At 37.8% G+C, this 16669-nt stretch overlaps 1 protein-coding gene across 1 annotated transcript in view; it reads left to right on the forward strand.

The window, feature by feature from the left end:
• Positions 1–16669, forward strand: part of LOC128628699 (carcinoembryonic antigen-related cell adhesion molecule 5) — a 79533-nt gene that overhangs the window by 10037 nt on the left and 52827 nt on the right. Inside the window, exons 3-6 of the mRNA XM_053681493.1 lie at positions 2686–2958; positions 3738–4013; positions 10591–10863; positions 15025–15288. Of these exons, the coding sequence (XP_053537468.1) occupies positions 2686–2958; positions 3738–4013; positions 10591–10863; positions 15025–15288 (1086 nt within the window). The remainder of the gene's footprint in view (positions 1–2685; positions 2959–3737; positions 4014–10590; positions 10864–15024; positions 15289–16669) is intronic.

Below are 16669 nucleotides of genomic sequence, written 5' to 3' on the forward strand. Positions count from 1 at the left end.
TGAAGACACATGTTGCGAACAAACTGTGTAGGAAAAGGCGTATAACTGTAGCTTATGCAATATGTGTTGAATGTAAATGCTTACTTAAACCCAAAGTTCACAGAATTTCTGTGTGATAGTTTCTAATAAAGGAGAGACAGAGGACTTCTGTATAGCACCCACAGGAAACCATGACTCAGAGTTCAGTGATCCAGACACAGTTACAGTAGGAGGTGTGTTATGCTTTCTACTTTTGCACTACGTCTTTAAAGTTGAAGAAATTTTGACGTTTAGACATACTACATATATGTTGAGATAATCTGCATAAACATTTTTGTTATCTTTGTTAGTGAGACAAACATCTGCGGTGAATGGCGCACAGTCATCAAAATACTCACAGAATAATGATGCTGTTACACCGACTATAGCAGGTTACTGTATTTTAATCACATGGTGTCTATTCCATTAACAGTTAAAAGTGTAGACATGTATGTTGTCTTTGTGACAGAGGACTCAGCTTAATGGTGAAACATAGGGACGGGGCTAGAGATTTATGAATGGAGTTTGAAAAGTGTTCAAGTGTTAAAAAGTGTGAAAAGTGTTAGCCAGTAGAGTGGCTTGGTTTGTTTTATTGCCAGAATTTATTTTACTCTTTCAATGATCAGTATGTGTTATTGGTGACTCAGGGAGACACAGCTGATGTGTTTATTAGTCACAGTGGAAGATTTCATTTTTGGATAATATGGGTTTTGTCAGCATTAATCATCATAGGCGCGTACTTGAATTGTAAACATGTCGGATCACACCATAGCTGTCTGGGCTTCTCCAGGACAATTGCCAAAGGTGTTCATGCCTCTAGATCCTCTAGACCTCCTCCAGCGTCTCGTCCCCACGTATCAGACAAGTAATATTAACTCGTTTTCTCAGCGTGTCTGCGTAGACATAGCGATGCGTGTCTGTGTCGATACCTCTGTTCTCTTTTTCCTTTTAAAGGAAGATCCAGGGTTCTGTTTAGAAGAACCAGGATTGATGGGTTTGGATCATACATCTAGAAATCAGGGATATGATATCAAAATCTGAAAATGCATATAAAATATACTTAGAGCTGGACAGAACACCACAGGGAGGATAGACAAGGAAAAGTTTGTACTTACCCATGGCTCATGGGGGGTGGGGGCGGTGGGGGTTGGGGGGGAGGTGTACACGCTGGTAGGAGATAAGTGGAGGCCTCCCAAGTGTAGTAAATAATAAAGAAAACAGATATTGGCTTTTTATTACTATGACGCTGTTAATGACGTCCACTTGAAAGAGAAGAGCAGATGCAGGCAAAAGTTTTCACTAAAAAAACTCAAGGGTCCGTCAGAAAAGACATAAGAGAAAAAGTGCGAGCTAAGATAAGGGCACATTCCTAAAGGTACATGGATGCTTTAATTGTATATGACACATTGTAAACAGTTGTTTCTTGTTGCATGTTTCACTTTGAGTGAGGCGTGTAACCCTGGGCCCAGCTGGGTTCATTTTGCTGTCTTGCTGAGTGCTGAATAAACCTGCTTCTTCTGAATCCAGTCTCCATGAGTTCTGCTATGTTATTTCTCTAAAAATACAAGTCAGATTTGCTTTAATTAAGTTCATAGTTTAAATGTGTGAGCTATCAGGGCCAGTGCAGGCTGAAGGGGCCCAAAATTTCCTGTATGGGAACTACAGAATGTTACTTAGACCTCCTACTGAGTATGCAGAGATTTCTACTTAGTGTACTGTGTTCATAGATGAGGTAGTGAGGGCGTGGTTGGTGTCTGTTTGTGCCATCAGGAGTCCCATAACCTGCGAGAGAGAAAAGTTAGTGTGAGACAGCTAGCAGAGCTTGCGAGACATACATAACACACACCCTGACATACACACAGGATGAATTTAAACTTGACTGAGTGAAAGCTGTGAGTCCAGTACAGACCAGTTTCTGTTGAGTGTTTTAATTTTGTTGAAAGTGTTTTGAAAAGTACAGACTGAATAAACATGAGCCTGGAGCTCTGGTTTTGGCACCTGTAGAACCCCAATGTGGGAGAGTGTAGAGGAAGACCCGGGAGACAGGCACAAAGAAACACACATAAGTAAACTTGGGCTAATCAGATACAGGTAAGAATCATCAATGTCAGCTTTACTTGCTGATTTGACCTGACTCCTCTCCGTCCACAGCCAAAGCTTAACCACGCCCCCGCTGCTACAATATTATTTTAGCAATGTACATTTGTTTGTTTGTTTGTTTGTTGTGAGATGGCAACACTATCCACTTGTATTGATGTTTAGGCAAAACACAAAGTGTTTAAAAAAACAGGACCATTTCTAAACCGTCCCAATGTGTCTTCCAGTAAAGATTTTATGTGTAGTTTTCCATTTTGTGTTACAGTTTTCAAAAATAATCTTTACTCTGTACATCCATAAAAAATAAATTGATGTAGAGTAGAGAGAGATTAGAGACCTGCATCATCACACAGCAGTTATTTTCTGACCCTCACTTCAATCTCAGTGAATCTTTACATTTAATATCCCTATTTTCATTCTCATCATTTTACTAACTGAAAATTGTAAAATAATTTGAAAGTAGTCATAAGATGTTTAGTGTCATCACAGAGAGAGTAATACTGTTCTACTGTAGAAGTGATTAGTGTAGTAAAGACTTCACATCCTGAACTTGTGTTTCATTTCTAACAGAAAAACCGAAACCTGAACTCACATCAGACCTTAAAGGAGCCGCACTGACAGGAAACTCAGTGACTCTGTACTGTACACTGAAGCTGCAGTCTGATGGATGGAAGTTTTACTGGAGCAATCACACACAGAGCACTGAGACTGAGACTGAAACACACTCCTACACCATCAACCCAGTTAGTGTCTCTGATGGAGGTCAGTACAGGTGCAGAGCTGGAAGAGGAAAACCAGTCTACTACACAGACTACAGTGATGCACTCTGGGTAGACGTTATTGGTGAGTAAGACACTTTCTGTTAAGTGATTCTGCACAACACTGAACATATAAACAACATGTGAGCAGAGTCACAATATAGCAACATTTACACAGCTACATACAGAGAACTCTTTCAGCTAAATCATGTTATTAAAGTTAGAGAGAGACAGCGTGACCACGGCTGAGCAGGGCTGGTGTGAGGTGAGCTGGAAAGCAAGTGGAACAACACTAGTTTAGCTTTGGTAGAAAATGTCACCAAAACCTGTAAAACTCTTTTAACAAGCTGCTCAGAGGCTGTAAAAGGGGCTTCATAAAGTTCCTGCTTCAGAAACATCAACATGCTCGAGTGGAGACCTGCCTGAGTGTGAATGAGTGAAGAGGACGAGGGTCGAACTTTTATACTGAACCACTGAATGTAAGAGGCTGTAGAATCTGACAGAATGAGAGTTCAGAAACCTAGCAAAAAAACTCAGTGTTCCTAAAGATGAATATTCAGGAAAACAGGACAGCAAACACACTGTAACTCAGACATGAATCAGTAGTGAAAAAGATCTAAATGATCAGAACAGTAACTTGATTAATTTTAGGTTTGAGTCAGTTTTCCGAACTGTGATCTACAGTTACTTCATTAGTAGTGATTGCTAAAATGACTCAGTCCACCTCTGACAGAACTTAATCATTTACATGTGGCAGATATACTGTATTCCATTTTAAAATCTTACTACTCATTTAAATAATGCTCTCGGGAATTAATTCATACATAAATAAGTCATGATTTTCTTTTCTTTTTTTCAACACAGATAGTCCTAAACCTGTGGTGATTATAAAGCCTGGTACACAGGTGTACAGAGAAGAGAAAGTGACTCTCAGGTGTAACATACAGGGAGGAGGAGGCACTCAGTGGACATACAGCTGGTATAAGAAAGATTACACACTCTACCCATACCGCACAACACAGGAGTTCAGCTTCAGCTCAGTTAGAAATGATAACAGTGGTGAATACACCTGCATAGGGAGGAGAAGCAGTGACTCTCAGAGCTCAGAGATCAGTGATGCTGTTACACTCACTGTATCAGGTAAGTGTGTGAGTTTATGTTATCAACTATTTTTATGACATGTTATTACTTTCTTTTTTATTATATGTAAAATGTATCAGTAATTCCAGCTTTCAGATTTGTTCCAGATTATTTTCAGTGAGCTACACTGTAACTAAGTCTCATTACAAAAACTTTACAGCTTCCTTCTGTCTGTTTACTCTTAATTTTCACTTTTCTACCTTAAAGCCTTGAATTCCCTTCATTACGGCTCAAGACAGGAATCATCACTTATTATTCAGTCTGACTGGTGGAATATAATTTTGTCTTTGATTTTATTTTAAATTGTTAGGAAATAATTGATATGTATAAGAAACATGCTCTTCACCTAATAGTCAAGCTGATGCTCCTGTCATGATTCTTCATGTTTGAAAAAAGATTTGAAGGTTTCACTGTTGTGGCTTCACAGTAAAGGTCTGTAAGTTTAGTTGAGTGAAGAAAATTTTTAAATAGATACTGATGTGTGCAGCTGTTGATGCAGGTTGTGTCAACACACTTTACTGCTTTTTTCTTTAACATGCACACACAAGAACTAGAACACATCTCAGTCCAACACAGTCTCTGTAACACATCAGCTGTACCAAAGAGCACGATCTTCACTGTCTGGAGTAATTCAGCTATAAACATCTGCTTGTTAAAAATAATTAAAAATGTGCACTCTAGTAAGAAAATCACAAAGTCATATAATGATTTTCAATATTGACGACGTTATCAGATTTGTAAATATAATAGGATAAATGCAGGAATATTGGGACAGTTAAACCTATAATTATTTATTTTCTAGCTTGATAAGTGAATGTATGTTACTGAGGCCTTGCAGTGGAAGTGCTTGCTAGAAATGACACGACATGTGACATATGTGACATCACATAAGGGGTCGTGGTCTGATCCAAACAGGAGATTTGACTTATTATTTAATGTAAGCTTTATTCAGTCAAGTAAATTATCATTGAGATTAAAAATCTCTTTTTCAAGAAAGACCTGTGAAAGAAGGCAGCATACAACGTTTCAACATGCAACTGTTAAGCCACGGCGGCTGCAGTTCACAGCGTGTAGTGCCGTCCATGGACATGGCGGAAGAGGACTACACTTCCCAGCCATGCCCGCGCTCGAGTTCGCTGGAGTTCTGATTACGAACACCTGCGCTACATCAGAAGTTATAAAAAGGGCCTCGTTAACGGTAGCTTCTCGCGAAGTAAACGCTCAGCAGCCTCGTCTCTCCGTGCACCAAGCCTTAGTTTCTTATCCGTTTATCTGGTTTCGATATTCGCTTGTCATTTGACTACGTTTCTGTCTACGACCCGTTTAACTCCATATAACTAAGTCCTCGTTTGTCTCCGCCAAGAAATCAGAACCGAAATTAAGAACCGAAATTTTAATGGCGGTTGGCAAACCACTAAAGGTGCATTACCGCCACCTACTGGACTGGAGTGTGGGCAGTAGATTGGCAGGAAAAAACCCCTAATAATAATACCAAAACAATAATACATAAATAAATAAAATAAAGAGATAAATAACTATATACTATTTTACTAAAGTCTCTCACTTATATCAGTATATTTTAGATAGTTTATTAGGGGGTGGTGTATTTTCCCAGATGTTTTCCCCAGCAAGTTCTCTAGTGTCATGTTTTGTTTTCCAATCTGCATCTCTAGCTCAGTTCTTTCCTCCTCATACCTTTTGCAGTCTAACAGAATGTGTTTTACTGTCTCTTGTGTACTGCAGTGTGTGCAGAGTCCAGTGGGGTTTTTTCGTATTTTTTTTATTGCTAGATTTAAGCCAGCATGACCTATTCTCAGACGCGTAATTATCATCTCTTCCTTTGGGTTTCTGCCCTGCCTCACACTCATGGCTACTTGTTTTTGTATAGTATATAGGTGTCGTCCGGTGTCAGATGTGTTCCAGTATTCCTGCCATATTTAAAAGCGTGTCACTTTATAATGGTTTTGATCTCTGCTCTACTTAATGGTACTTTAATATCAACTGTTTCATGTTTTATCGATCTTTTTCCCAGTACATCCACAGTTTCATTCCCTTCTATCCCCACATGTGCAGGAACCCAGAAGAAGGAAACACTCAGCCCCTTAGCATGAAGTATGAGAAGCAAATAAAGTATTTGGTAAACAATGTTTTAGCAATCGTAACAGCAACACATACAACAATTATACAGCAGAGTTAGCATAGCATCCAAAAAACTGTTTACCTATAAGTTTCTTGCGGTAGAAAAATTACACACGTATAGTTTTTTTTAATGAGGTTCTAAAATTGTTATTTATGATGCATATAGACCGATAAACTGTAACAAAATAAGCTGAGAGTTAGTGCAAATCATGTACAGATATTTATCATTTGAATATTTTCAAGGTTTTTAAACATGTGTAGGGATCTACAAGTATTTTGACACCGCATCTGCACATTCCCACAAGTGTAGTTGGCGTGTGATATGAGAGGAAGCTAAACTAAATAAAAAGCTGAGTACTACGACCACATGGGGTTGTGATAAAGTTATAAAAGTTAAGTTACACCTGTGGTCTACTCAAGGGGTACACTGTGTTACTGTGATTCAAAGTTGATGTTCTCCAGTACAGCCGGGACACTGAGTGACAAACACAGTTATCTGCACATCATTGTGTTGGACTGAGTGACGATCCTGAGAGCAGTTAGTGAGCGAGAGTATGACTGAAAAGTGTTAGCCAGTAGAGTGGCTTAGTTTGTTTTATTGCCAGAATTTATTTTACTCTTTCAATGATCAGTATGTGTTATTGCTGAATCAGGGAGACACAGCTGATGTGTTTATTAATCACAGGGGAAGATTTTATTTTTGGATAACGTGGGTTTTGTCAGCATTAACCATCATAGGCCCATAGTTGAATTGTAAACACGTCGGATCCCACCATAGCTGTCTGGGCTTCTCCAGGCCAATTGCCAAAGGTGTTCATGCCTCAGTGAAGAGACATTACCCCACCATCCTCTAGACCTCCTCCAGCATCTCGTCTCCACGTATCAGATGATTAATATTAACTCTTGTTTTCTCATGAAAGAAGATTTAGAGACTGGACTTTGGTGAGCTTGATAATTAAATCCAGTTTGGAGTGGATGCAGATTTGCTTTAGTTTCTGGACTCATTGATGCAAAGAGACATTAAAATAGTTTTTTTTAGAACTTGAAAGTGAATATTTTCCCGTAAGTGAACAGACCTGAATCAACATCAGCAAAAAGTTACAGATTATTTATTATTATTTTTTTAGGTTTACCTGACAACACTTAAGGGTTGTTTATTTCAAATGACTTCTATTTGATTGTATTGGATTGAATTGGAGATTTAACCTCACTTTTTCCTTTCTGTAAGATAAAAACTAAGAACAATGAATTGTATTAATGTCATACATCACATAATTATTAGTATTAATAAATATTTCAGTTAATTAAGCTTAAGGTACAGTTTATGTTTATTTTGAGATACTTATTAGGGAGTAGAGGTGCCTCACCTATCCTGTTAGATCAGAGGAGGGCGGGACTACAGATAATCATACTCATCTTTCATATTACCTGCAGTAGTTACTTCATGCGTCTGCCATATTAAGTGAAAAATCATGAAGCCCACCTTTCTACATGTCAATCATTGCCCACTGCAACACTATACGTACAAACATACCATGGGGGGTGGGGTGGTTTGGGTTAAGGTAGACTGGGAAATTTCTGCAGAGATTTCTACTTAGTGTACTGTGTTCATAGATGAGGTAGTGAGGGCGTGGTTGGTGTCTCTTTGTGCCTTCAGGAGTCCTGTAACTTGCGAGAGAGAAAAGTGAGTGTGAGACAGTTAGCAGAGCTTGAGAGACATACATATAACACACCCTGACACACACAGCGTGAATTTAAACTTGACTGAGTGAAAGCTGTGAGTCCATTATGGACCAGTTTCTGCTGAGTGTTTTGATTTTGTTGAAAGTGTTTTGAAAAGCACAGACTGAATAAACATGAGCCTGGAGCTCCGCTAGAATTCTGCTTGTATCCTGGGTTTCGGCTCCACTGTAGAACCCGGTGTGGGAAACTGTAGAGGAAGACCCGGGAAACAGGCACAAAGAAACGCACATAAGTAAACTTGGGCTAATCAGACAGAGGTGAGGATCATCAACGTCAATTAGCGTTACCTGCTGATTTGACCCGCCTCCTCTCCGTCCACAGCCAAAGCTTAACCACGCCCCCGCTGACACAATATTATTTTAGCAATGTACATTTATCTCTTTATTTGTTTGTTTGCTGTTAGATGGCAACAATATCCACTTGTATTGATGTTTAGGCAAAACACAGAGTGTTAAACAGGACCATTTCTAAACCTTCCCAATGTGTCTTCCAGTAAAGATTTTATGTATAGTTTCCATTTTGTGTTACACTTTTCAACATTCAAAACATACAAGCAATTATACAGCAGAGTTAGCATAGCATCATAGCATCCGAAAAACTGTTGACCTAAAAGTTTCGAGGTAGAAAAATTACACACATTGTATAGTTTTTTTTTATAAGGTTCTAAAATTCTTATTTAAGATGCATATCTACATGATGAACTGTAACAAAAATAAGCATAGAGTTAGTTCAATTCATGTACAGATATTCATAATTTGATTATTTTCTGTTTTTAAACATGTGTAGGGATCTACAAGTATTTTTAAAGACTTTTATTTTGACACCGCATCTGCACATTCCCACAAGTGTAGTTGGTGTGATATGAGAGGAAGCTGACCTCCTCCAGCGTCTCATCCCCACATATCAGACGAGTAATATTAACTCTTGTTTTCTCAGCGTGTCTGCGTAGACATAGCGATGTGTCTGTGTAGATGCCTCTGTTCTCTTTTTCCTTTTAAAGGAAGATCCAGGGTTCTGTTTAGAAGAGCCAGGATTGATGGGTTTGGATCGTACATCTAGAAATTGGGGATATCAAAATCTGAAAATGCATATAAAATATACTTAGAGCTGGACAGAACGCCACAGGGAGTATAGATAAGGAAAAGTTTGTACTTACCCATGGCTCATGGGGGTGGATGTACACGCTGGTAGGAGATAAGTGGAGGCCTCCCAAGTGTAGTAAATAATAAAGAAAACAGATATTGGCTTTTTATTACTATGACGCTGTTAATGACATAAGCTGGAAAGAGAAGAGCAGATGCAGGCAAAGGTTTTCACTAAAAAAACTCAAGGGTCCGTCAGAAAAGACATAAGAGAAGAAGTGCGAGCTAAGATAAGGGCACATTCCTAAAGGTACATGGATGCTTTAATTGTATATGGCACATTGTAAACAATTGTTTCTTGTTGCATGTTTCACTTTGAGTGAGGCGTGTAACCCTGGGCCCAGCTGGGTTCATTTTGTGTCTTGCTGAAAAACCTGCTTCTTCTGAATCCAGTCTCCATGAGTTCTACTATGTTATTTCTCTAAAAATACAAGTCAGATTTGCTTAATTAAGTTCATAGTTTAAATTTGTGAGCTAGCAGAGATAGTGCAGGCTGAAGGGGCCCAAAATTTCCTGTATGGGAACTACAGAATGTTACTTAGACCTCCTACTGAGTATGCAGAGATTTCTACTTAGTGTACTGTGTTCATAGATGAGGTAGTGAGGGTGTGGTTAGAGTCTCTTTGTGCCATCAGGAGTCCCATAACCTGCGAGAGAGAAAAGTGAGTGTGAGACAGCTAGCAGAGCTTGAGAGACATACACAACACACACCCTGACATACACACAGGATGAATTTAAACTTGACTGAGTGAAAGCTGTGAGTCCAGTACAGACCAGTTTCTGTTGAGTGTTTTAATTTTGTTGAAAGTGTTTTGAAAAGTACAGACTGAATAAACATGAGCCTGGAGCTCTGGTTTCGACACCACTGTAGAACCCCAGTGTGGGAGTGTGTAGAGGAAGACCCCAGAGACAGGCACAAAGAAACACACATAAGTAAACTTGGGCTAATCAGACACAGGTGAGAATCATCAACGTCAGTCAGCGTTACTTGCTGATTTGACCCGCCTCCTCTCCATCCACAGCCAAAGCTTAACCACCCCCACCCCCCCCTCGCTGCCACAATATTATTTTAGAAATGTACATTTATTTCTTTATTTGTTTGTTTGTTTGTTGTGAGATGGCAACACTATCCACTTGTATTGATGTTTAGGCAAAACACAAAGTGTTAAAAAAACAGGACCATTTCTAAACCTTCCCAATGTGTCTTCCAGTAAAGATTTTATGTGTAGTTTCCATTTTGTGTTACACTTTTCAAAAATAATCTTTACTCTGTACATCCATAAAAAATAAATTGATGTAGAGTAGAGAGAGATTAGAGACCTGCATCATCACACAGCAGTTATTTTCTGACCCTCACTTCAATCTCAGTGAATCTTTACATTTAATATCCCTATTTTCATTCTCATCATTTTACTAACTGAAAATTGTAAAATAATTTGAAAGTAGTCATAAGATGTTTAGTGACATCACAGAGAGAGTAATACTGTTTTACTGTAGAAGTGATTAGTGTAGTAAAGACTTCACATCCTGAACTTGTGTTTCATTTCTAACAGAAAAACCTAAACCTGAACTCACATCAAGCCGTGAAGGAGCTGTACTGACAGGAAACTCAGTGACTCTGTACTGTACACTGAAGCCGCAGTCTGATGGATGGAAGTTTTACTGGAGCAATCACACACAGAGCCGTCAGACTGAGACTGAAACACACACCTACACCATCAGCTCAGTTAGTGTCTCTGATGGAGGTCAGTACTGGTGCAGAGCTGGAAGAGGAAAACCAGTCTACTACACAGACTACAGTGATGCACTCTGGGTAAATGTTATTGGTGAGTAAGAGACTTTCTGTTAAGTGATTCTGCACAACACTGAACATATAAACAACATGTGAGCAGAGTCACAATATAGCAACATGTACACAGCTACATACAGAGAACTCTTTCAGCTAAATCATGTTATTAAAGTTAGAGAGAGATAGTGTGAGCACGGCTGAGCAGGGCTGGTGTGAGGTGAGCTGGAAAGCAAGTGGAACAACACTAGTTTAGCTTTGGTAGAAAATGTCACCAAAACCTGTAAAACTCTTTTAACAAGCTGCTCAGAGGCTGTAAAAGGGGCTTCATAAAGTTCCTGCTTCAGAAACATCAACATGCTCGAGTGGAGACCTGCCTGAGTGTGAATGAGTGAAGAGGACGAGGGTCGAACTTTTATACTGAACCACTGAGTGTAAGAGGCTGTAGAATCTGACAGAATGAGAGTTCAGAAACCTATAAAAAAAAAAAAAAAAAAAAAAAAAACACAAGTTCAACAAAGCATGTATTTTCTTGGAAAATGGGAGGTTAGGGTAATGATGACTCAGTGGTTAAAGGCAGTGTAACTGATTAGACTTACAGTGATGAGTAAAGGTGTGTATGTCAGAATTATTGTTTTCTAGCATCATATTTTCTTCTTTTTATTAAATAAACCTGTTAAAACTGTGATTAAATTATACTCAGTCAGTTATTACTAGCATTATTGTGTATCTTTTACCTTTAGTTTCTTGTTCCCTTGCTGTCACTCAGTGTTCCTAAAGATGAATTCAGGAAAACAGGACAGCAAACACACTGTAACTCAGACATGAATCAGTAGTGAAAAAGATCTAAATGATCAGAACAGTAACTTGATTAATTTTAGGTTTGAGTCAGTTTTCCTAACTGTGATCTACATTTACTTCATTAGTAGTGATTGCTAAAATGACTCAGTCCACCTCTGACAAAACTTAATCATTTACATGTGGCAGATATACTGTATTCCATTTTAAAATCTTACTACTCATTTAAATAATGCTCTCGGGAATTAATTCATACACACGTATAGATATAGATATATATATATATATATGTGTGTGTGTGTGTATATGTGTGTATATATATATATATATATATATATATATATATATATATATACACACACACACATATATATGTATATATATACGTATATATATATATTTATATATATACATATATATATATTTATATATATATATACACACACATATATACACACACACACACACACACACACACACACACACATATATATATATATATATATATATATATATATATATATATATATATATATATATATATATATATATATTATAGGGAGTCCTAAAGCTGTGGTCACCATAAAGCCATTTTGTCTTTGATTTTATTTTAAATTGTTAGGAAATAATTGATATGTATACGAAACATGCTCTTCACCTAATAGTCAAGCTGATGCTCCTGTCATGATTCCTCATGTTTGAAAAAAGATTTGAAGGTTTCACTGTTGTGGCTTCACAGTAAAGATCTGTAAGTTTAGTTGAGTGAAGAAGATTTTTAAATAGATACTGATGTGTGCAGTTGGTGATGCAGGTTGTGTCAACACACTTTACCCCTTTTTTCTTTAACATGCACACACAAGAACTAGAAAACATCTCAGTCCAACACAGTCTCTGTAACACATCAGCTGTACCAAAGAGCACGATCTTCACTGTATGGAGTAATTCAGCTATAAACATCTGCTTGTTAAAAATAATTAAAAATGTGCACTCTAGTAAGAAAATCACAAAGTCATATAATGATTTTCAATATTGACGACGTTATCAGATTTGTAAATATAATCGGATAAATGCCGGAATATTGGGACAGTTAAACCTATAATTATTTATTTTCTAGCTTGATAAGTGAATGTATGTTACTGAGGCCTTGCAGTGGAAGTGCTTGATATAAATTACATGACTTCATTCATGTGACATCATATAAGGAGGCGTGGTCTGCTCAAGTAAATCAAATAAATTATCATTGAGATTAAAAATCTCTTTATCAAGAGAGACCTGTGAAAGAAGGCAGCATACAACGTTTCAACATGCAACTGTTAAGCCACGGCGAACTCGTGGCTGCAGTTCACAGCGTGTAGTGACGTCCATGGACATGGCGGAAGAGGACTACACTTCCCAGCCATGCCTGCGCTCGAGTTCGCTGGAGTTCTGATTACGAACACCTGCGCTACATCAGAAGTTATAAAAAAGGGCCTCGTTAACGGTAGCTTCTCGCGAAGTAAACGCTCAGCAGCCTCGTCTCTCCGTGCACCAAGCCTTAGTTTCTTATCCGTTTATCTGGTTTCGATATTCTCTTGTCATTTGACTATGTTTCTGTCTACGACCCGTTTAACTCCATATAACTAAGCCCTCGTTTGTCTCCGTCAAGAAATCAGAACCTTCTTCTTGTTGTTGTTTTAACGGCGGTTGGCAAACCACTAAAGGTGCATTACCGCCACCTACTGGACTGGAGTGTGGGCAGTAGATTGGCAGGAAAAAAAACCCTAATAATAATACCAAAACAATAATACATAAATAAAAGAAAATAAAGAGATCAATAACTATATACTAGATTACTAAAGTCTCTCACTTATCCCAGTATTTTTTAGATAGTTTATTAGGGGGTGGTGTATTTTCCCAGATGTTTTCCCCAGCAAGTTCTCTGTCATGTTTTGTTTTCCAATCTGCATCTCTAGCTCAGTTCTTTCCTCCTCATACCTTTTGCAGTCTAACAGAATGTGTTTTACCGTCTCTTGTGCACTGTAGTGTGTGCAGAGTCCAGTGGGGTGTTTTCGTATTTTGTTTATTGCTAGATTTAAGCCAATATGACCTATTCTCAGACGCGTAATTATCATTTCTTCCTTTGGGTCTCTGCCCTGCCTCACACTCATGGCTACTTGTTTTTGTATAGTATATAGGTGTCGTCCGGTGTCAGATGTGTCCCGGTATTCCTGCCATATTTAAAAGCGTGTCCCTTTATAATGGTTTTGAACTCTGCTCTACTTAATGGTACTTATCAACTGTTTCATGTTTTATCGATCTTTTTGCCAGTACATCCACAGTTTCATTCCCTTCTATCCCTACATGTGCAGGAACCCAGAATAAGGAAACACTCAGCCCCTTAGCATGAAGTATGAGAAGCAGATAAAGTATTTGGTAAACAATGACTTAGGAATCGTAACAGCAACACATACAACAATTATACAGCAGAGTTAGCATAGCATCCGAAAAACTGTTGACCTAAAAGTTTCTTGCGGTAGAAAAATTACACACATTGTATAGTTTTTTAAATGAGGTTCTAAAATTGTTATTTATGATGCGTATAGACCGATAACTGTAACAAAATAAGTAGAGAGTTGGTGCAAATCATGTACAGATATTTATCATTTGAATATTTTCAAGGTTTTTAAACATGTGTAGGGATCTACAAGTATTTTGACACCGCACCTGCACGTTCCCACAAGTGTAGTTGGCGTGTGATATGAGAGGAAGCTAAACTAAATAAAAAGCTGAGTATTACGACCACATGGGTTTGTGATAAAGTTATAAGGTTAAGTTACACCTGTGGTCTACTCAAGAGGTACACTGTGTTACTGTGATTCAAAGTTGATGTTCTCCAGTACAGCCGAGACCCTGTGTGACAAACACAGTTATCTGCACATCATTGTGTTGTGTTATATATATATATTTATGTTTATTTATTTATTTTTTCATTACTTGCAAAATCAGGAATCAATTAATTGTTAGCACACCAGTGTATCTTTTACCTTTAGTTGTTTGTTCCCTTGCTGACACTCAGCGTTCCTAAAGATCTTATGAAAAGATAAACAGGGTGGCCGACACACTGTAATTCAGACATGAATAAATAGTGTAGATGTTAATTGTCAGTACAGTGACCTGATTATTTTTAGGGCTGAGTCTGTATTTAAAATTGTGATCTACATTTACTTCATCAGTAGTGATTGTTGTCTGTCAGAGCTTAATCATTTACATGTGAGCAGATATACCGTATCTACACTCTGAATAGTTACCTACATTCTGTATTCAATTTTTTAAAGTGTTAATACTTGTTTAAATAATAGTGATGGAAATTAATTCATTTATAGAAAGAGTAGTGATTTTTTTTATTTATTTATTTTTATTACAGAGAGTCCTAAACCTGTGGTGATTATAAAGCCTGATACACAGGTGTTCAGAGGAGAGACTGTGACTTTCAGGTGTGAAATACAGGGAGGAGACACTGAGTGGACATACGACTGGTATAGGGACGATAACACATTCAACCCATCCATCACAGCACAGGGGATCATCAGCAGTGATTATGACAGTGGTAAATACACCTGCAGAGGGAGGAGGAGAAGTGACTCTCAGATCTCAAAGACGAGTGATCCTGTTACACTCACTGTATCAGGTGAGTGTGTGAATGTTATTACTTGTATATGTAAAAGTTATGATTAGTTCCAGATTTTATCCTATGAGGAAAAAAAACTGATTTGTAAAGAATCACTACAACTTATTAGCTCTTCTGATTGGTGTGACATTTTTCCTCAGCTATTATTTAAATTGTTAGGAAATAACTGATGTGTATAAGGAACATGTTCTTCCCCTAATAGTCAAGCTGATGCTCCTGCTACTTTAGTTGAGTGAAGAAGATTTTTAAATAGATACTGATGTGTGCAGTTGGTGGTGCAGGTTGTGTCAACCCAAACTTCCAACAGCAAAACACACTGTACCCCATTTTTCTTTAACATGCACACACAAGAACTAGAACACATCTCAGTCCAACAGAGAGTTTCTGTAATACATCAGCTGTACCAAAGAGCACGACCTTCACTGACTGGAGTAATTCAGCTATAAACATCTGCTTGTTAAAAATGACAAAAACAAGTTTTTTTTGTTTTTAAAGTGAAATCATACACAAATGTTTATAATTTAATAATTTTCAAGATTTTCAAATGTGTAGGGATCTACAAGTATTTTTAAAGACTTTTATTTTGACACATTTGCGTTTTCCTTAGCTAACTAGTGCACATGCAGGTGCAATTGTCACTTGATATGAGAGGAAACTAAGATAAAATAAAAAAAAAAACCTGAGTACTGAGTACCACATTGGCTTGTGTAAAATGTATAAAAGTTTAGTTTCGAGTCGAGGTCTACTCAAGAGTTACATTGTGTTACTATGATTCAAACTTTATGTTCTCCAGTACAGCAAGTACTGTGAATAGTGAGTATGGAGATAGTATAATCTCAAAATTAATACATTTATAAAAATCAGATTCAGGAATGCATAAGCTAATTCACAGTCACAAAAAATGTGAATATATTCACAAACACTAACCCACACATTCATATCCTAATTCATATTCACAAATGCAACACACAATTCATAAACACACAAGTGTGGCTGTAAATTTCTGAATGAAATCTGAGGCTTTACAGTATGGCAAAGCAAGAATGAGAGAACGTCAAACATCCAGTGATTGATATCTGCTGTGCTGTGGCACCGGAGTCTCCAGACATCTTTCCCCATCATATAGACATTGTACACTGAGTCAGAAGGAAAAGCGCTGAGAACGTTCAACCAGTTATCTTAAAGTTCACAACGAGGTCAACCAAAGAGCTTCTATAGAAAAACTCTAAGGGATCAGAGTACCTTCTGTCCAGAAAGTTAAGGTTTGGAGAGGACTTAATGACGAAGGACAAAGACACAAGTGACATAGTGTCATCACAGAGAGAGTAATACTGTTTTACTGTAGAAGTGATTAGTGTAGTAAAGACTTCACATCCTGAAC

This window comes from Ictalurus punctatus, chromosome 7, assembly GCF_001660625.3.
Source record: "Ictalurus punctatus breed USDA103 chromosome 7, Coco_2.0, whole genome shotgun sequence".
Classification (NCBI taxonomy): Eukaryota; Metazoa; Chordata; class Actinopteri; order Siluriformes; family Ictaluridae; genus Ictalurus; species Ictalurus punctatus.